The 15348-nt window shown below is 46.6% G+C and overlaps 2 protein-coding genes across 2 annotated transcripts in view; one reads left to right on the forward strand and one right to left on the reverse strand.

Annotated features, from left to right (window-relative positions):
• LOC144762435 (dynein axonemal heavy chain 5-like) overlaps positions 1-15348 on the forward strand; it is a 1437549-nt gene that overhangs the window by 301361 nt on the left and 1120840 nt on the right. The window contains exon 17 of the mRNA XM_078647616.1: positions 4137-4229. Within this exon, the coding sequence (XP_078503742.1) occupies positions 4137-4229 (93 nt within the window). The remainder of the gene's footprint in view (positions 1-4136; positions 4230-15348) is intronic.
• Positions 4771-9114, reverse strand: LOC144762832 (uncharacterized). Its single transcript, XM_078648114.1, has one exon. It carries the CDS (start codon positions 9067-9069, stop codon positions 6301-6303), a length of 2769 nt encoding a protein of 922 aa, XP_078504240.1. The 5' UTR covers positions 9070-9114; the 3' UTR covers positions 4771-6300.

Raw genomic sequence — 15348 nt, forward strand, 5'->3', positions numbered from 1 at the left:
AATCTATGAAAGATTCCAATACTGGATAATTAAAGTTAAAGGCAAGTAACCTATTTTCTTGTTCACAAACATTGACAGACATAAACAGCACTGGACTCTTTGTTTCTGGCTAATTAAAAAGCAGCGCATTTTGCCAAACAATTGATCAGGAACAGTGACATAGTTAAAGGATGCAAATATGTGTCTTCTGGTGGAATTATCATAATACACACCCTCTAGTTCTGTACAGTCTAATTTGCTTTTGGACTAGTTTAATATAGATTGAGGTCAGGTATACATAGCAAGATCACTAAATATCATCAGTTTTCCCATCCGTCATGGAAATAAACCACACGGCATACTACTTCCATTGTCCTTTAACACAATAAATTGTTTGAACTTGATTAGGATGTTATTCTCATTTGTGCAATTGTTTATCTAATAAGGAAAGCGTGTATATTATTTCCGAACTTCTACAACCAAACCTAACATATATAGTATGATTTTATTGATCAGACTTTTGTTTTCCAGTCTCATGCTCCTTCTCCATTTTAGTGGGCTGCTCTTTTGCAGCACAGGTTTTTATGACAACGGAGCATCTGTTGTGTTATTATTTTTCTGACATTATAATGTTGTGAGTTTTTTTTTTCCTCTGGCCCTTATAATAATATCCTGTACAGGTGCTTCCAGTGACCAATTGGCCGAGGACATCCAGATCACATTGCTATTTCAGTTAATTTACAGTTCTGGCTGCTGAAAAATGAGGACTTATTAGGGAAACCAGACCCAGAATTACTGATTCTCTGGTAATTGCTAGTTCCTAGTAGACCTTGATGATTTATCCCCACCTTCCGAGGTATCTGAACCCCCGATCTTCCTAACTCCAGGGGCGGGAAAAACCAAGCCCATTCATAAGATGGCCTTAGAGTGGGCTTTGAATCAGTCCTTTGCTTATTATTTGTTGCCTTCCCTGTCAATCTCATGTGTTTGCTTCCTATTCAAGGACTTTCTTGTGTTTGTTCCTCCCCTGGATCATAGTTTTTTTTCCCGATTGGATGCCTTGTATCCCTTCATAGCTCACATCAGGGAACTTTGCCATTTTTTTGTCTTGATATGCAAAGCCACTAATGGTGCTGGAGGAGATGCAAGCATCTGCATTCGAGTAAAAAAAAAAAAGACTTTCTCCTGGAACCCATAAATCTGCTCACTGGGCTGCTGCGTAGCCTCAAATAGCTGGAACATTTATTCCATTTACTAGCTGGGTGGAAGTTAAATGACTTCCCCGTGCAGCTGTTAAATTCTTTTAATTAACTGAACTAGTTTTCCGTGTTATCTTTAAGGAGGATCTTGTACAATAGCCAAATATGTTCAGAGCTTCCTGTGTGAAATTGGAAAAATAAGCCATGCATTTATAAAGAATGAAAATAATCAACTCAGTGTGCAGTGCTAAAATATTTTAAGGTGTGTTTTCTTTTGCTCCAGTATTGCATTTGCATTATAAAATGTGAGCCTCAGTTATGGTTGCTGACATGGAAAGCAGCTGCACTACATATAACCTAACCAAGGAGTCATCTGTAACAGAACAGCACAGAACTATTCTTTGGTCTTCATTCTACTTCTTGACACAGTGATGGAAATATCAAAATTACTTCAAATGATAGTCTGTTGGCACAGTTCTATGAGACTGGAAGATATTTTCCAAGGTGCATGCAATCAAGATGCAAAAGCAAGAATCAAGGTCTTACAAAAGCTACTGAAACAGCTACCTACTGACATGGCTTGAAATGTCAGGGAGAACTTGTAATAACCCGACTGTGTGCAGCCTGGGATGCACAAGTGATTCAGAAAAGGGGGTGGTGATGAACAGAGTGCCTGAATTAAGCAGACCACTCTTACCCAGTCCAAAGATCAGGGCTTGATCCATCACCGTTTTTTAGCTCACTGCACCATCCCAGCTCAGAACTTGGCTATATGCAAATTAGTCTGTTCCTGTCCCAGTGCATGATGGGAACAGGGCAAACCAAACTACCAAGCCAATTCTTGTACTGGGAAGGAAACAAGCTTCCGGGGACCGGTTTCTGCCATTTCAGGCGTCGTCGGCCCGGCTTGCTTGAATCCTGATGGTGCAATGAGCAAGGGACTCACATCTGAGTATACCCTTCCACGCTTATGGTGGACAAAATGATTCAGAAAAGGGGGTGGTTATGAACAGAGTGCCTGAATTAAGCAGACCACTCTTACCCAGTCCAAAGATCAGGGCTTGATCCATCACCGTTTTTTAGCTCACTGCACCATCCCAGCTCAGAACTTGGCTATATGCAAATTAGTCTGTTCCTGTCCCAGTGCATGATGGGAACAGGGCAAACCAAACTACCAAGCCAATTCTTGTACTGGGAAGCAAACAAGCTTCCGGGGACCGGTTTCTGCCATTTCAGGCGTCGTCGGCCCGGATTGCTTGAATCCTGATGGTGCAATGAGCAAGGGACTCACATCTGAGTATACCCTTCCACGCTTATGGTGGACAAAATGATTCAGAAAAGGGGGTGGTGATGAACAGAGTGCCTGAATTAAGCAGACAACTCTTACCCAGTCCAAAGATCAGGGCTGGGTCAGACATGAGTCCCTTGCTCACTGCTCGATCAGGATTCAAGCAAGCCGGGCCGACGACGCCTGAAATGGCAGAAACCGGTCCCCGGAAGCTTGTCTCCTTTCTGGCGAAGAATTGGCTTGGTAGTTTGGTCTGCCCTGTTCCCATGATGCACTATGCCAGGGACAGACTAATTTGCATATAGCCAGGTTCTGAGCTGGGATGGGGCAGTGAGCTAAATAACGGTGATGGATCAAGCCCTGATCTTTGGACTGGGTAAGAGTGGTCTGCTTAATTCAGACACTCTGTTCATCACCACCCCCTTTTCTGAATCATGGGATGCACAAGTGACATGCTTTACACATTCAAAGTATCAAACTGTAATGTATTAAATGTGCATGGCATTTCACTATTTTCATTCCATGCATCGCATACCCACCCTAAGTGCCAAAGCGATGGGAGTGGCAAAGGGTCAAACCGACCTCTTACAACTTTCCAGGGTATCTATCAATACTTTCAAAACACTTTTATGTTTGCATAGCTTTCAAAGGTTTGTGCGTTCCTGGGATAGCCATTAACCATTCACAAAACAAAAATGGCCCACGGCAGAGAACTTTTACCTAGTACTGTGCAGCTAACACAGATCCATCCATAGGCCCCTCGACTGTTACCCATCTGCCACACAATGCTCCAGTAATTTTGGTATTGTGACCTTTGTTCCCTTAGCGGACAGGATTCACAATAATGTTGGTCTCTTTCCCTTTAAGAGACAGGATTCACAAGAATATGTATTGCATTGTGAAAGCTGCTGCACTGAGTATCTGCTTTGTTTACTGTGTGCATATGCTAAGTATACCTCGTCAATAATTGTGAGGCAGGTGTGTACAACACATACTCAAACCATGTATAGTGCACTGGTTTATCATATTGAGTGAAGTGCAAGGGACTGGTCAAATTGCTGCAGTGAGCCACACAAACACCCATGTGCGCTCGCAAAGTATTAGATGGCGCTGCGGACTCTTCTCCCGATGTCCATTTCAATATGTGTCACCATTATTTCATTTATCGTGACCCCTGGTCTGAGACCAGGTCCCTCAACAGGGTTATAAGGTTTTTTTTATGGTGTCATGTATGGGCACGGTTAGCACATACCACCTATGTATTGGCTGAGATGATCCACATGGGTTGGAGAATGGCTTAACACCACTAAAACACATCTATATGTAAAGTTACTCTTAGCTAAGAAACAATCCAAAATGGTCGAAGAATAGTGGTTGACGTATTTCCCCTAAACTGACCGTCACCATGCTTATTCAGTTAGCGTCAAAATGCTGACGATTCAATCGTGGGTAAGGACGACAAAGTAGATTGCCACTGGTTTGATAGTGGTTAAGGGTTGTTGCTAATTAATGCCTTCTGCATTGACAGTAGATAAACTCCAGTTAATTACAAGGGATCACTGTAATCATTGGCATAAACTATATGAAAATAATGTTTAATTTGTGCCCATGCTGTGGAACGTGGAACAGTAACATCTTCAATAAAAAAAAAGCAATTTACTTTTTTATAGGACGATCCTGTAGTTCCGCGGAACATGCCACCTGTCGCTGGTGCAATCTTCTGGTCCAGGCAATTGTTGTCAAGAATAGAAGAAATAATGAAGGTACGTTGATGCACAATTCCTCTTGTCATTGTAGATGAGAGGGGCAAAGGAGCCTGTGAATTTAATAGGAACCTTAAGTTTAATGAGCTATGGAACCGGAATATTAATCTATTGAGGAAGCATTTTTCTTGGTTAGTAGCTGGAGATATTGGTGGACCTCTGTGCACAATACACCTGAATCTTATGAATTCAGTACAGTGCCTACGTACACAGACACTTCCTTTGTCCTTATCCTGTCAGAGCCTTCCGAGATTCATTTCTTCTCACCCTAGTATGGCTCTGAAAGATTTTGTATATCTGTTGTTAAAGGTGTGGCACATGATCCCAGAAAATGTCAATGGTTGTAAAATTGAGTTAAAGCAATTGCAGCGCAACCTCTATGTTAGCTCAGGAGAGCACTGGAAGCAATGTAAGATGTATGCCTTCCTTTAGTATGAATGTTGTATCTCTGAGGTGAAACTGAGGCGCTTTAGTCGAGTCATACTTAAAAAATAAAATGTAAGGTTAATGGCATACATACATAATGCTAAAACAAAAGAAGTGTGGTATGTGTTTTGTATTTAGCAAAAGTCCCATAAAATAGACACGTTTTTCGAGAATTGTCTCAGGAGCACAGGAAATACATTACAGCTTTTTAGGATAAAAAATACTAAAAACAAAAAAAAAGCAGGTGATAATGTCAGTAATTGTATAAAAAGCTTTGGCGTGGAAAATGATGATGTGCATGTAACTGTAAGCTAGCAGAGTTCGCTCATTACAACACACACTTCCATGTAACATCTAGACATGTCTCACACCCCTACAGTCAGTCTCAGGACTATAACTGCATACGGCCTGGGCAGCCTAACAACTAAACATACAAGCTGGGGACAACAGTCTTTAATAAACCATTTTGAACCTGTGAGGATATTAGTTCTTATTTCAACACTACCAGGTCCTTAAGCCAGAAAACTTGCAGAACCCCTTCCAGTAAAAAGCCACCCCCAACCAGGAGAAAGAGATCAGAGAAAAGGATACAGCAGCAATAGGCGTTGGTACCATAATTGCCAGAGGAACTGAACGGCGGATTAACAGTGGTCTTCAAATCCCCCTTAACTCTGTCACCCCTCCTCCTCTCCCCCGAATGTAGGTCTTATTTGTCTTTAATTAATTATCTGCCCCAAGCGCTACTTAGAAAACTCCATACCAGGAGACGCCTGCAAATACTTTGGCATGGTTGCCATGGGCCCGGTGCAAGCAGGAAAGTGGCCTCTTTGACTGCTTTGGGGTAGCAAATTACAGCAGTTATACGGGTTCAGTGGGCCCCGCAGTGCGCTGGGGCCAGGTGCACTGCATCTGCTGCACAAATGCTAGCTATGTTGCGGGCTCCTGCAGTAACAGCTACCAAAACATGCAAGGGTCGTACCTTGGTACTGTGGTACACAGACGATAGGAGTCATGGTGAGACACAAAAGGGTTCAAGAGAGATGTGGAAAGACACTGAATTAACACAGATACTGGGATAATTATGCCAAAGAAGGCCCAGGATTATTCAGCAAAATCCCCCCTAAATATACACGAAAACATGGCCCCACAGGGTCTCAGACATGGGTAGACACCTTTGACAGACCTACACAATAAGTTAATTATGGGGAGACAGACACTGACAAGAAGCCACAGACACAACACACGCTCAAGCATATCATATCACGGAATATTAAATCAATTCATTTCAAACAACATCACCATAAAACATGATCTGCCAATAGACCATCTCGCAATTCCACACCACACAGCATACTGAAACATGGACTTAAGGACAAAAGAGAAAAGGTAAACATAAACAACGGAGCAAAGACATAGCGACCATATTTGGAGAAACTGTCAGGACTAGACAGTGCCATTACATTTGTGGTGCAAACCCACAAACGCAGGATAAAGGCAAGGGTCATAACACTGATTTCATCCCACCCTTTCCCCGAATGCACCTTCTAATTGGGGCAAACCATCACTAGGCTTTCAAATAGTGCCAATTGCCCAAATGATGTGGTGTGCGATGGATATACAAAAATGAAATGTAACATAATATAGCTCAAACTTGATTACTGCTATACTGAATTGACTGTTCACATGATGGATCAGCACTATTGCCAGATGTTGGTGAGGAGGTTGCCACAAAAGGTAATGAACTGTGCCCATCCTCAGCAGACATCACCTTGATTGCCATCAAGTTACACATAGTTTCTTGTCTTTGCAATAAATCCCCTAGTTTTTGTAGATTTTTCGAAATCCCCCCCTGACTTAGCATTAGCTGTCTAAGAATGGCACGATTTGCCACTGCTAAGTTGCGGATCATGGCATTCTGAGCCTCCACAGCCTGGACTTTTCTTCTTTGTAGCTTCAGGGATTGCTTGTGAATGCGGTTAGCTTCCCGTTGAAGTGTGTTTTGCTCCTCCACTCTGCTGTTGAGCTTCTCAAGCAGTTCAAAATGGCTTCCATGAGCATGTAGCAGTGTAGATTCACATTCCCCCCAATTGGTTATGGTTTCCACTGGACCAATCTCTCCAAAGTGCATATCGGTGGGGTGAAACCCTCCTTCCTCGTGACCATCAATCTGAAGAGTGTCCTTCAGGATAAAATCTGTATAATACTGCCCAAATTGAGATGCTTCCTCGTCGGGATGTTCAGTGGGAGGAGGGTTCTCTGAGATATAATCCCATGATCCAACATCCAAAGGCAGGGCCTCCTCTTTAAGATTGTCAATTGAAGCCTGGTCCTCGAGGGTGTAATGCAGCGTTTTCCTTCTTACTCGAACCCTTTCTTCCTTAAGATGGTTAATGTGATCAAGCTGCCCTAGTGTGTAGCCATAAGATTCCTTTGTGAAAGGCGGCATGTCTTTAGGACTTCCAGTGGGGACAGATTCTTCAGGGATAACATTCTGAAGCCCCTTATCAAATAGAAATCTCTCTTCCTTAAGGCTTGGAATAGGTACAAGGTTGTTTAGCCTATTACCTATTTCTGACGACAAGTCCTTTTCCACAGGATGGGAAACTGAAGTACTGCTCTGCACGTTATAGTGTGAGGATGCCTTTGGCAGAGAGACTACCTCTTTCGGTGCATAGTCATTGTCAGAAGGCTCTTTTTGTGTATAGTGCATACAACAGTTTTCTAATGGATGTACCTCATCCTTGGGTTTTTTAATAGGCGCATGCTTTTCCTGGTTAACCGGCTGTGCCTCCTCAGTAAACTGGTGCACTTCTTCAGGAAGGTCAACTGGTGCAGGTTCCTGTTGTGGATAATGCAGAGGTCCAATTCTTGATGGTTGCATCTCTTCTTCGGGATAGTCAACAGTATGAGGATCCTGACACGTGTACCTTGCAGCTCCATTTGTCAGTGGCGCGGCCTGTTCCTTCAGCGTCTGAGCGCCTGCATTGCCCTGTATAGTGTACTGCTGGCCATGCTCTCTGCGAGGTTGCGCTCCTCCTCGAAGATGCTCGGCGGGAGGAAGGTCGTGTGGGGCGTGGTGCAGAGATGTGTTTTCTGATAGCTGTTTCTCTCTTGCACGTTCAGTGGGAGGGTCCTCTGTAGCATAGCAGTGTGATACCTTAGTCGAAGGCAGCGCTTGCTTCTCTGAACAGTGAGCAGGATTCTCTTGTGGAAAATGCTGCTGGGGTCTCTTTCTGTGCACATTTTCTTGAGGGTAGCTGGTGTGTGTCGAACCCCGTAGAGTATAATGCTGTGTACCTCCTATTTGTGGCCGGGACTGATTTGGCTGACAGTCAGCATCAGGATGCCGCCCTGGGCGATGGGGCGACCCATCGTTCAGCACCTCTTCCTGCGAATAGTTTGAATTAGCAGGACGCTGTTCGGTGTACTGCTGAGCAACTTTCCTCAGTTCTTCTTTAGTGGCATAGTCGGTTGGCTCGGGGTGCTGCTCAGTATAATTCGATCCTTGTTCATTGTTTCCTTCTTGGCTGTGTTCTGTGTGTGCAGCCTGCTGTGAAGCGTGGTGACGAAATTCCCTGCTCGGTGCCGATTTGTAAGGATAGCCGCTTGTGTCCTGTTGCTGCAATGTATAATCGTGGGACCCGTGGCTCTGGGGCTCTCCCGCCCCGTGGGCACGTTGTGATGGGCGCTGTCCCTCTTGCCTGTGCATGGCAGGATGTCCAGGTGCATGCATCCCATCTCTCCTCTCCTGGCTCTGCTGTTCGGGCTCACCCTCCCCGATTTCGGACTCTCCCCGTCTCCTCCTCTTGCCCCCGGAGGCCCTCATCAGCTCGCTGGCGCTGAACAGGGCGTTGCTGTAGAAGGCTTCGCCGGGTCCCACCTGAGCTCGCAGCAGGTACGCCAGGTAGAGGTCGAGCTCACGAACGGACACAGCGATGTGCCGGGGCTGCACACACAGCGCCGGGCTGCGGCACTGGGGTCCGCGCACCAGCCGCTCGCCGTCCGTGCTTTCCAGGGGGATGCCCTTGAAGAGAATGACCATGACCAGGTCCAGGCGCCAGATCTTGTCGCCCTGGCGCTGGCAGTCTATGCGGCGCATCTTGCCGCGCTGGTCGGGGTTCGAGAGGAGGCAGCAGGGCGGCTTACGGCCGGTTATGGTCAGCACCAGGTCCTGGCGGCTCTGGGGGCTCAGGTCGCGGCTCAGCTTGGCCAGCAGGCGGGCGGCCCATGCCCGCTTGTGTTCGGCGCTCTGGCTGAGCAGCTCTTCCTTGGCCGCGCGCTCCTCCTCGCGCGACATACGCCGCTCGTGCTGCTTCAAGTAGCGCATTTTACGGGCGTACAGGTTGAACCAGGTGTAGGCCAGCGCGCGCACGTGCGGCAGCAGGGCCTTGATGCACGGGTGGTATTCATCCATAGCCTACGGTGCCGCACGATCTGACGTTTCTGCAGTATTTTATTTTCTAGTGAGACACAGAGAACCCGGAAGAGGACCAATACTTAAATGCTGGAACGCGAACGTGCATTTTATTTGCAGCCATTTTAGGTGTGGGTTCGCCCTTTTACCTCGTATGGGAAGGAGAAAATGCCATATTTGTTATTCTCTATGAATTGAGACGGCGTGTGACCACTCCCCAACGCGTGCGAACGTGGGATGTTAGTGAACATTAAATCGTCGCTCCAGTGTTTTAGATGCGCCATTGACCCTCTCTAGCTTCTCGCTGCCACATTGGTTGGAATTTGTGTGACTTGTCCCTGCCTCGACCAACCAGCTGTTACTTCATCGCGCTCGTTTTCGAACTTGGCACGCGGATCGTTTTCCAACTTGGCAGGCTCTGCTAGTGCAGTCAAATGGAGGCAGCAAGCATCATTGTGGTTTTCTTTGTTCTGTGCAACAAAGTAGAATAATTCTTTCAGTGGCGGCTGGTGCATAAGTATGGTGAGGCAGAAAGCTGTGAGTCCAATATAAAGTGTGAGCGAGCTTGAATCAGACTTAGGGGGAGGATGCGTGGGGTTTTCCCCTCGCAAGAGATTTTGAGAAATGAAATGTGTAAATAAAGTATTTTCAGTTCATATTTTAATAAAGGTTGTTACCATAAAAAAAAAGAAGGAAATGAACTCTCAAACAGACTTGCCACGCTACCTGCTCACACACCGACACATTACTCACCCTGCACTCATACAGGCACACTGCTCACCCTGCACTCATACAGGAACACCGGTCACCCTGCACTTATAAAGCATCCCCACTCACTCTGCACTCTTGGGCACACCACTCACTGTGCACTCATACAGTTTCCCATTCACCCTGCACTAATTCAGGCACACCACTCACACTGCACCCACAGCATCCCTACTCATACAAACACACCACTCACATCAGTGTTTCACTTACCATGTACTCTTAAAAGCAATCCGCTCAACCTGCGCTCATACAGGCACACCACCCACCCTGAACTCCTTGTGTCATAACTCACCAGCATTCATCCAGGCGCAATACTCATGTAGCGCTCATTCAGGCACACCCCATCCTGGATTCATACAGCATCCCCAGTCACCCTCCACTCCTACAGCATTCACACTCACCCTGCACACATACAGGCACACAACACACACTGGACTCATACAGTGTTCCCCCTCAGCCTGCACTCATACGCATGCAAGCTTCTCTTTCAGTGTCTTGGAATAGGTGCAGGGAGGCCAGGACATTCTTAGATTCACTTGGGATGGCAGAAGATGAAGACTTGGGTCTGTCCCAATACAGCACTGATGCCTTCATTTTGTTTCAGTACAAGAGTTCAGTGTACCACTGGGCACCAGCGTGGTCCATTTGACTCTCATACTTTAACTAATCAATGTATATCAATTGGGTTAAGATAAGAGAGCTGGCCCAGTGCAATGGAATTTAATTTACACAATAAAGCAACAACACACTTACTCTGCATATGTCTATGAAAATAGCACAGGCTTGTGTAGTTGCTGTCTGCTCTTGACTTCTCCCTGAAGGTGAGCAACATTTTACCTGGTAGCCTCCTCCGTATTTTCACCCGCCTAATGTAGACACCCAGCTCTCCCACAAGGCAGCCAGCAAATCAATGGAGACATGCGGGCTTGGGCTGCATCCTGGATTCAATCAACAAAGGGGCCTGCAGCTTCAAAAGGGTGAGCATTGGGCAGCACTGATACCTGTAGAATCCTACTGCTCAAGGCAACAATCATGGCATGAGCAAAGCACACAATGTAAAGATAAAACTGCACTTTGCCTGCGCAGAACGATATGGGCTTCAACCTTTACTTCACCCTCACGTGTATCAGCTGGCCAATACACTGCAGGCCCCTCATCCAGCCTGTCCTCTTTGAAGTAAAAGCATACCAGCATGGGGTTGGGGAGGGGCTCGCATGTTTGCGGACGCCTAGTCAGCCCTGCATCTTTTGTATCTGGCGCTAAGTGAACCACGCCCAAGGTCATATGCCTTTGTAGCCCAGAATGGAGAAAATACAACGTTGTTGAAAAATGCCGCTCCCACCACCCTGACGACGCAACACTGCTTTTTGCCTCGAGGGCGAGTACTCTGTAGCCCAGGCGGCACATGCGCAGCCGTGCCCACTTTTCCAGCTTTTAATTAAAAAACGAGTTTCAGCTTACTTATTGCCTGAAACAAACAACCTCAAAGCATTTTAAAGCAACTATGTGTTTTTTTGTTTAGGGTTTGGGGGACAATGTCCTCTTCGCTCCTTAAAACCAGCCATCCCTGAATGCTTTATTGGCACAATTACATTAATAAGTAAAGCAAAGCACAGGTGCATGCAGTTTTTCTTTTACCTTTTCACCGTGTACCACACACAACCACAACCACACACACAACCACACATGCAACCAACCACACACAACCACACACACACACAACCACACACACACAACCACAACCACACACACACACATAACCACACACACACATACAACCACACACACAACCACACACACAACTACACACACAACCACACACACACAACCACACACACAACCACACACACAACCACACACAACCACACACACACACAACCACACACACAACCACACCCACAACCACACACACAACAACACCCAACCGCACCCAACCACACATCCACACACACACACACCCACAACCACACCCGCACCCACAACCACACCCACACACAACCAAAGCACAACCACACACACAACCACACATATACCCACAACCACACACACACACAACAACACACACATCCACACACAACAACCACACACAACCCCACACACAACCACACACACACAACCACACACAACCACACACACACACAACCACACACACAACCACACACACAACCACACACAAACACAACCAAACACATACACACAACCACACACACAACCACACATACACACAACCCCACCCAACCACACACATAAACACACACAAACACACACACACAACCACACACACACAGCCACACTCAACTACACACACAACCACACACAGAACCACAAGCACACACACACAACTACACACAGAACCACACCCACAACCACACACACCACACACATACACACAACCACACACTACCACACACATACAACCACACCCACAACCATCTTGTTTTGTTGTGTCAATGCAAAAGGAGAGATTGGGTTTAGATGGGAGTCAGGAAGAAATGGCGCACAGCGGGTGCCTGGTACGTGGGTAGTCTCTATATATGGAGTTAGTACGGTGCAGACAGGTCAGGAGAACAAACCCAGCAGAAACTGCCACTGCCAAGATAAAGGACGTATCCTCTACCAAACAAATGCAAAGAATGTCATGTGCACACGTATATATATAATACAATTCTCAAGTGAGAAACCAAAAAGGTCCTTGGATAGAGTTCAATATATGAGGTCGGAGTCCAGTGTCGTAGAATGTCTATATTTTTAATGGTTCCGTGTTGATCAGTACATACAAGAACAATTAGCCAACACGTGTTTCGTCACACCGTGTTGGGGCTGTGACTCTTCAGGGCTGTAGTAGAAATGAAAACATCTAATGAGTGTTGCGGCGCGCCAAAAGAAGAATCAGGGTCTGGAAGTGCGGTAGGAAAAACAGGCTGGTGTGCCTGTACGTAGTGGATAAAGCGAAGCCTCAGGACGGGTCTGTCCGTAATGGCGTACTGTTAGAGTAGGTGTATTGCACGGTCTGTGCAAGGGGCTCGGGTCATCATCCGAATAGCATTGTTTTGTTGTGTCATTGCTTTGCTGCACCCGTTTGACTTACAACAGGCTTTCTCTTTCCCCAAACTCGATGTTTGTGTTCCTTTATTTTGAGATGCTTTTAGTATTACTGTTACACACACAGCCACACACACAACCACACACACAACCACACACACACAACCACACACACAACCACATACACACAACAACCACACAACCTCACACACAACCACACACACACAACCACACACAACCACACACAACCACAACCACACACATAACCACACACACACACAACCACATGCACAGCCACATACACAACCAAACACACACACACAACCACACACACACAACCACACACACACAACCACACACACACACAACCACACACAACAACACACAACCACACCCAACCACACACACAAAAACACACAACCACACATACACACAACCACACACCCGACCACACACAAAAACACACAAACAACCACACACACAACCACACACACAACCACACCCACAATCACACACACAACCACACCCATCCACACACACAACCACACACACAACCACACACACATAAACACATAAACACACTCAACCACACACACAACCACACACAACCACACACACACAACCACACACACACAGCCACAAGCACACACACACAACCACACACAACCACACATAACCACACAGCCACAAACACAACACACAGACACAACCACACATACAACCACACAAACACACACACAACCACACACACTCACAAACACACATGCAACCACACACACAACCACACACAACCACACACACAACCTCACACACAACCACACACACAACCACACACAACCACATACATAACCACACACACAACCACAACCACACACACACAACCACACATACAACCAACCACACACAACCATACACAACCACACACACAACCACACACACAACCACACACACACAACCACACACACAACCACACACAACCACATACGCAACCACGACCACACACACACACACAACCACACACACAGCCACACACACTCACAAACACACACACACAACCACACACACAACCACACACACAACCTCACACACAACCTCACACACAACCACACACACAACTACACACAACCACACACACAACCACACACAACCACACACAACCACAACTCCACACACAACCACATATACAACCAACCACACACAACCGCACACACACAGCCACAAGCACAACCACACACACACACAACCACAACCACACACACAACCATACACACAACCACGCACACAACCACGCACACAACCAAACACACACACAATCACACACACAACCGCACACACACACACACAACCACACACACACAACCAAAAACACAACACACACAACCCCAACAACACACACAACCACACACACACAACCACACACACACAACCACACATGCACACACGCACACACGCACACAACCACACACACACACACACACACACACACACAACCACACACAACCACACATCCACAACCACACCCGCACCCACAACCGCACCTGCACCCACACACAACCACACCGACAACCACACACATACACACAACCACACACACACACACAACCACACACACAACACACACAACCACACACACAACCACACACACAAACACACACAACCACACACACAACCACACACACACACACAACTACACACAGCCACACACAACAACAACCACACACCCACAACCACACACACAACCTCACAACCACAACCACACAACCACACACACAACCACACACACAACCACACACACACACACACAACCACACACACACACACACAACATTGCATTACCATGGTCCTGTCAATCAATGCGAGTTCAGCCTCATTCTGGGGGTGATAATTGTGCACCCGGTAAATACCAATACTGCAAAGTGCAGATCTGATCGCATGCGTAATCACCACACCAAGGGTCAGAGTGCAAAAAAACTAACAGAAACAGGCATGGAAGGAACAGCTCGAAATCCTGCAAGTCAACTGTGAAAGCACAATAACAACACTCCACCCTGAACCTGCTGGGTTGCTCCAAAGTGCATAACCGCACAGTAAAGCTCATACAATATTGCCACACACCGCACCTGGATTCTGACGCACCTCACTGTATGACACACCAGTGTATTCGCAAACTGAAGTCATATGATTATCAATCACCCTCTCTTCTACCCCCTGAATGGTCCGCGTGGGATGCTGGCAGAGATAGCACCTCTGTGCTCAGATGAAACCATACTCTGCTCAGTTCACCTGGGCACCTCAGAATACACAAGCGCCATGCACATTTAAAGCATGCATCAACGACGGACTTACCGGAGACGGACACCTTCATGACGGCTTCCAGGGGTCGGTTAGTGTCCAGGGCCCGGCTCAAGCGGATCTCCCCAGTTACGTTGTTCAAAAGCACCCCGTCCAGCTCGTTCCCCTGCTCGAAGT

The sequence above is a fragment of the Lissotriton helveticus genome, chromosome 6, assembly GCF_964261635.1.
Source record: "Lissotriton helveticus chromosome 6, aLisHel1.1, whole genome shotgun sequence".
Taxonomy (NCBI): Eukaryota; Metazoa; Chordata; class Amphibia; order Caudata; family Salamandridae; genus Lissotriton; species Lissotriton helveticus.

What these genes read in the sequence shown, in the direction of transcription:
- LOC144762832 (XM_078648114.1), bottom strand. Translation starts at nt 9,069, where the DNA reads ATGGATGAATACCACCCGTGCATCAAGGCCCTGCTGCCGCACGTGCGC.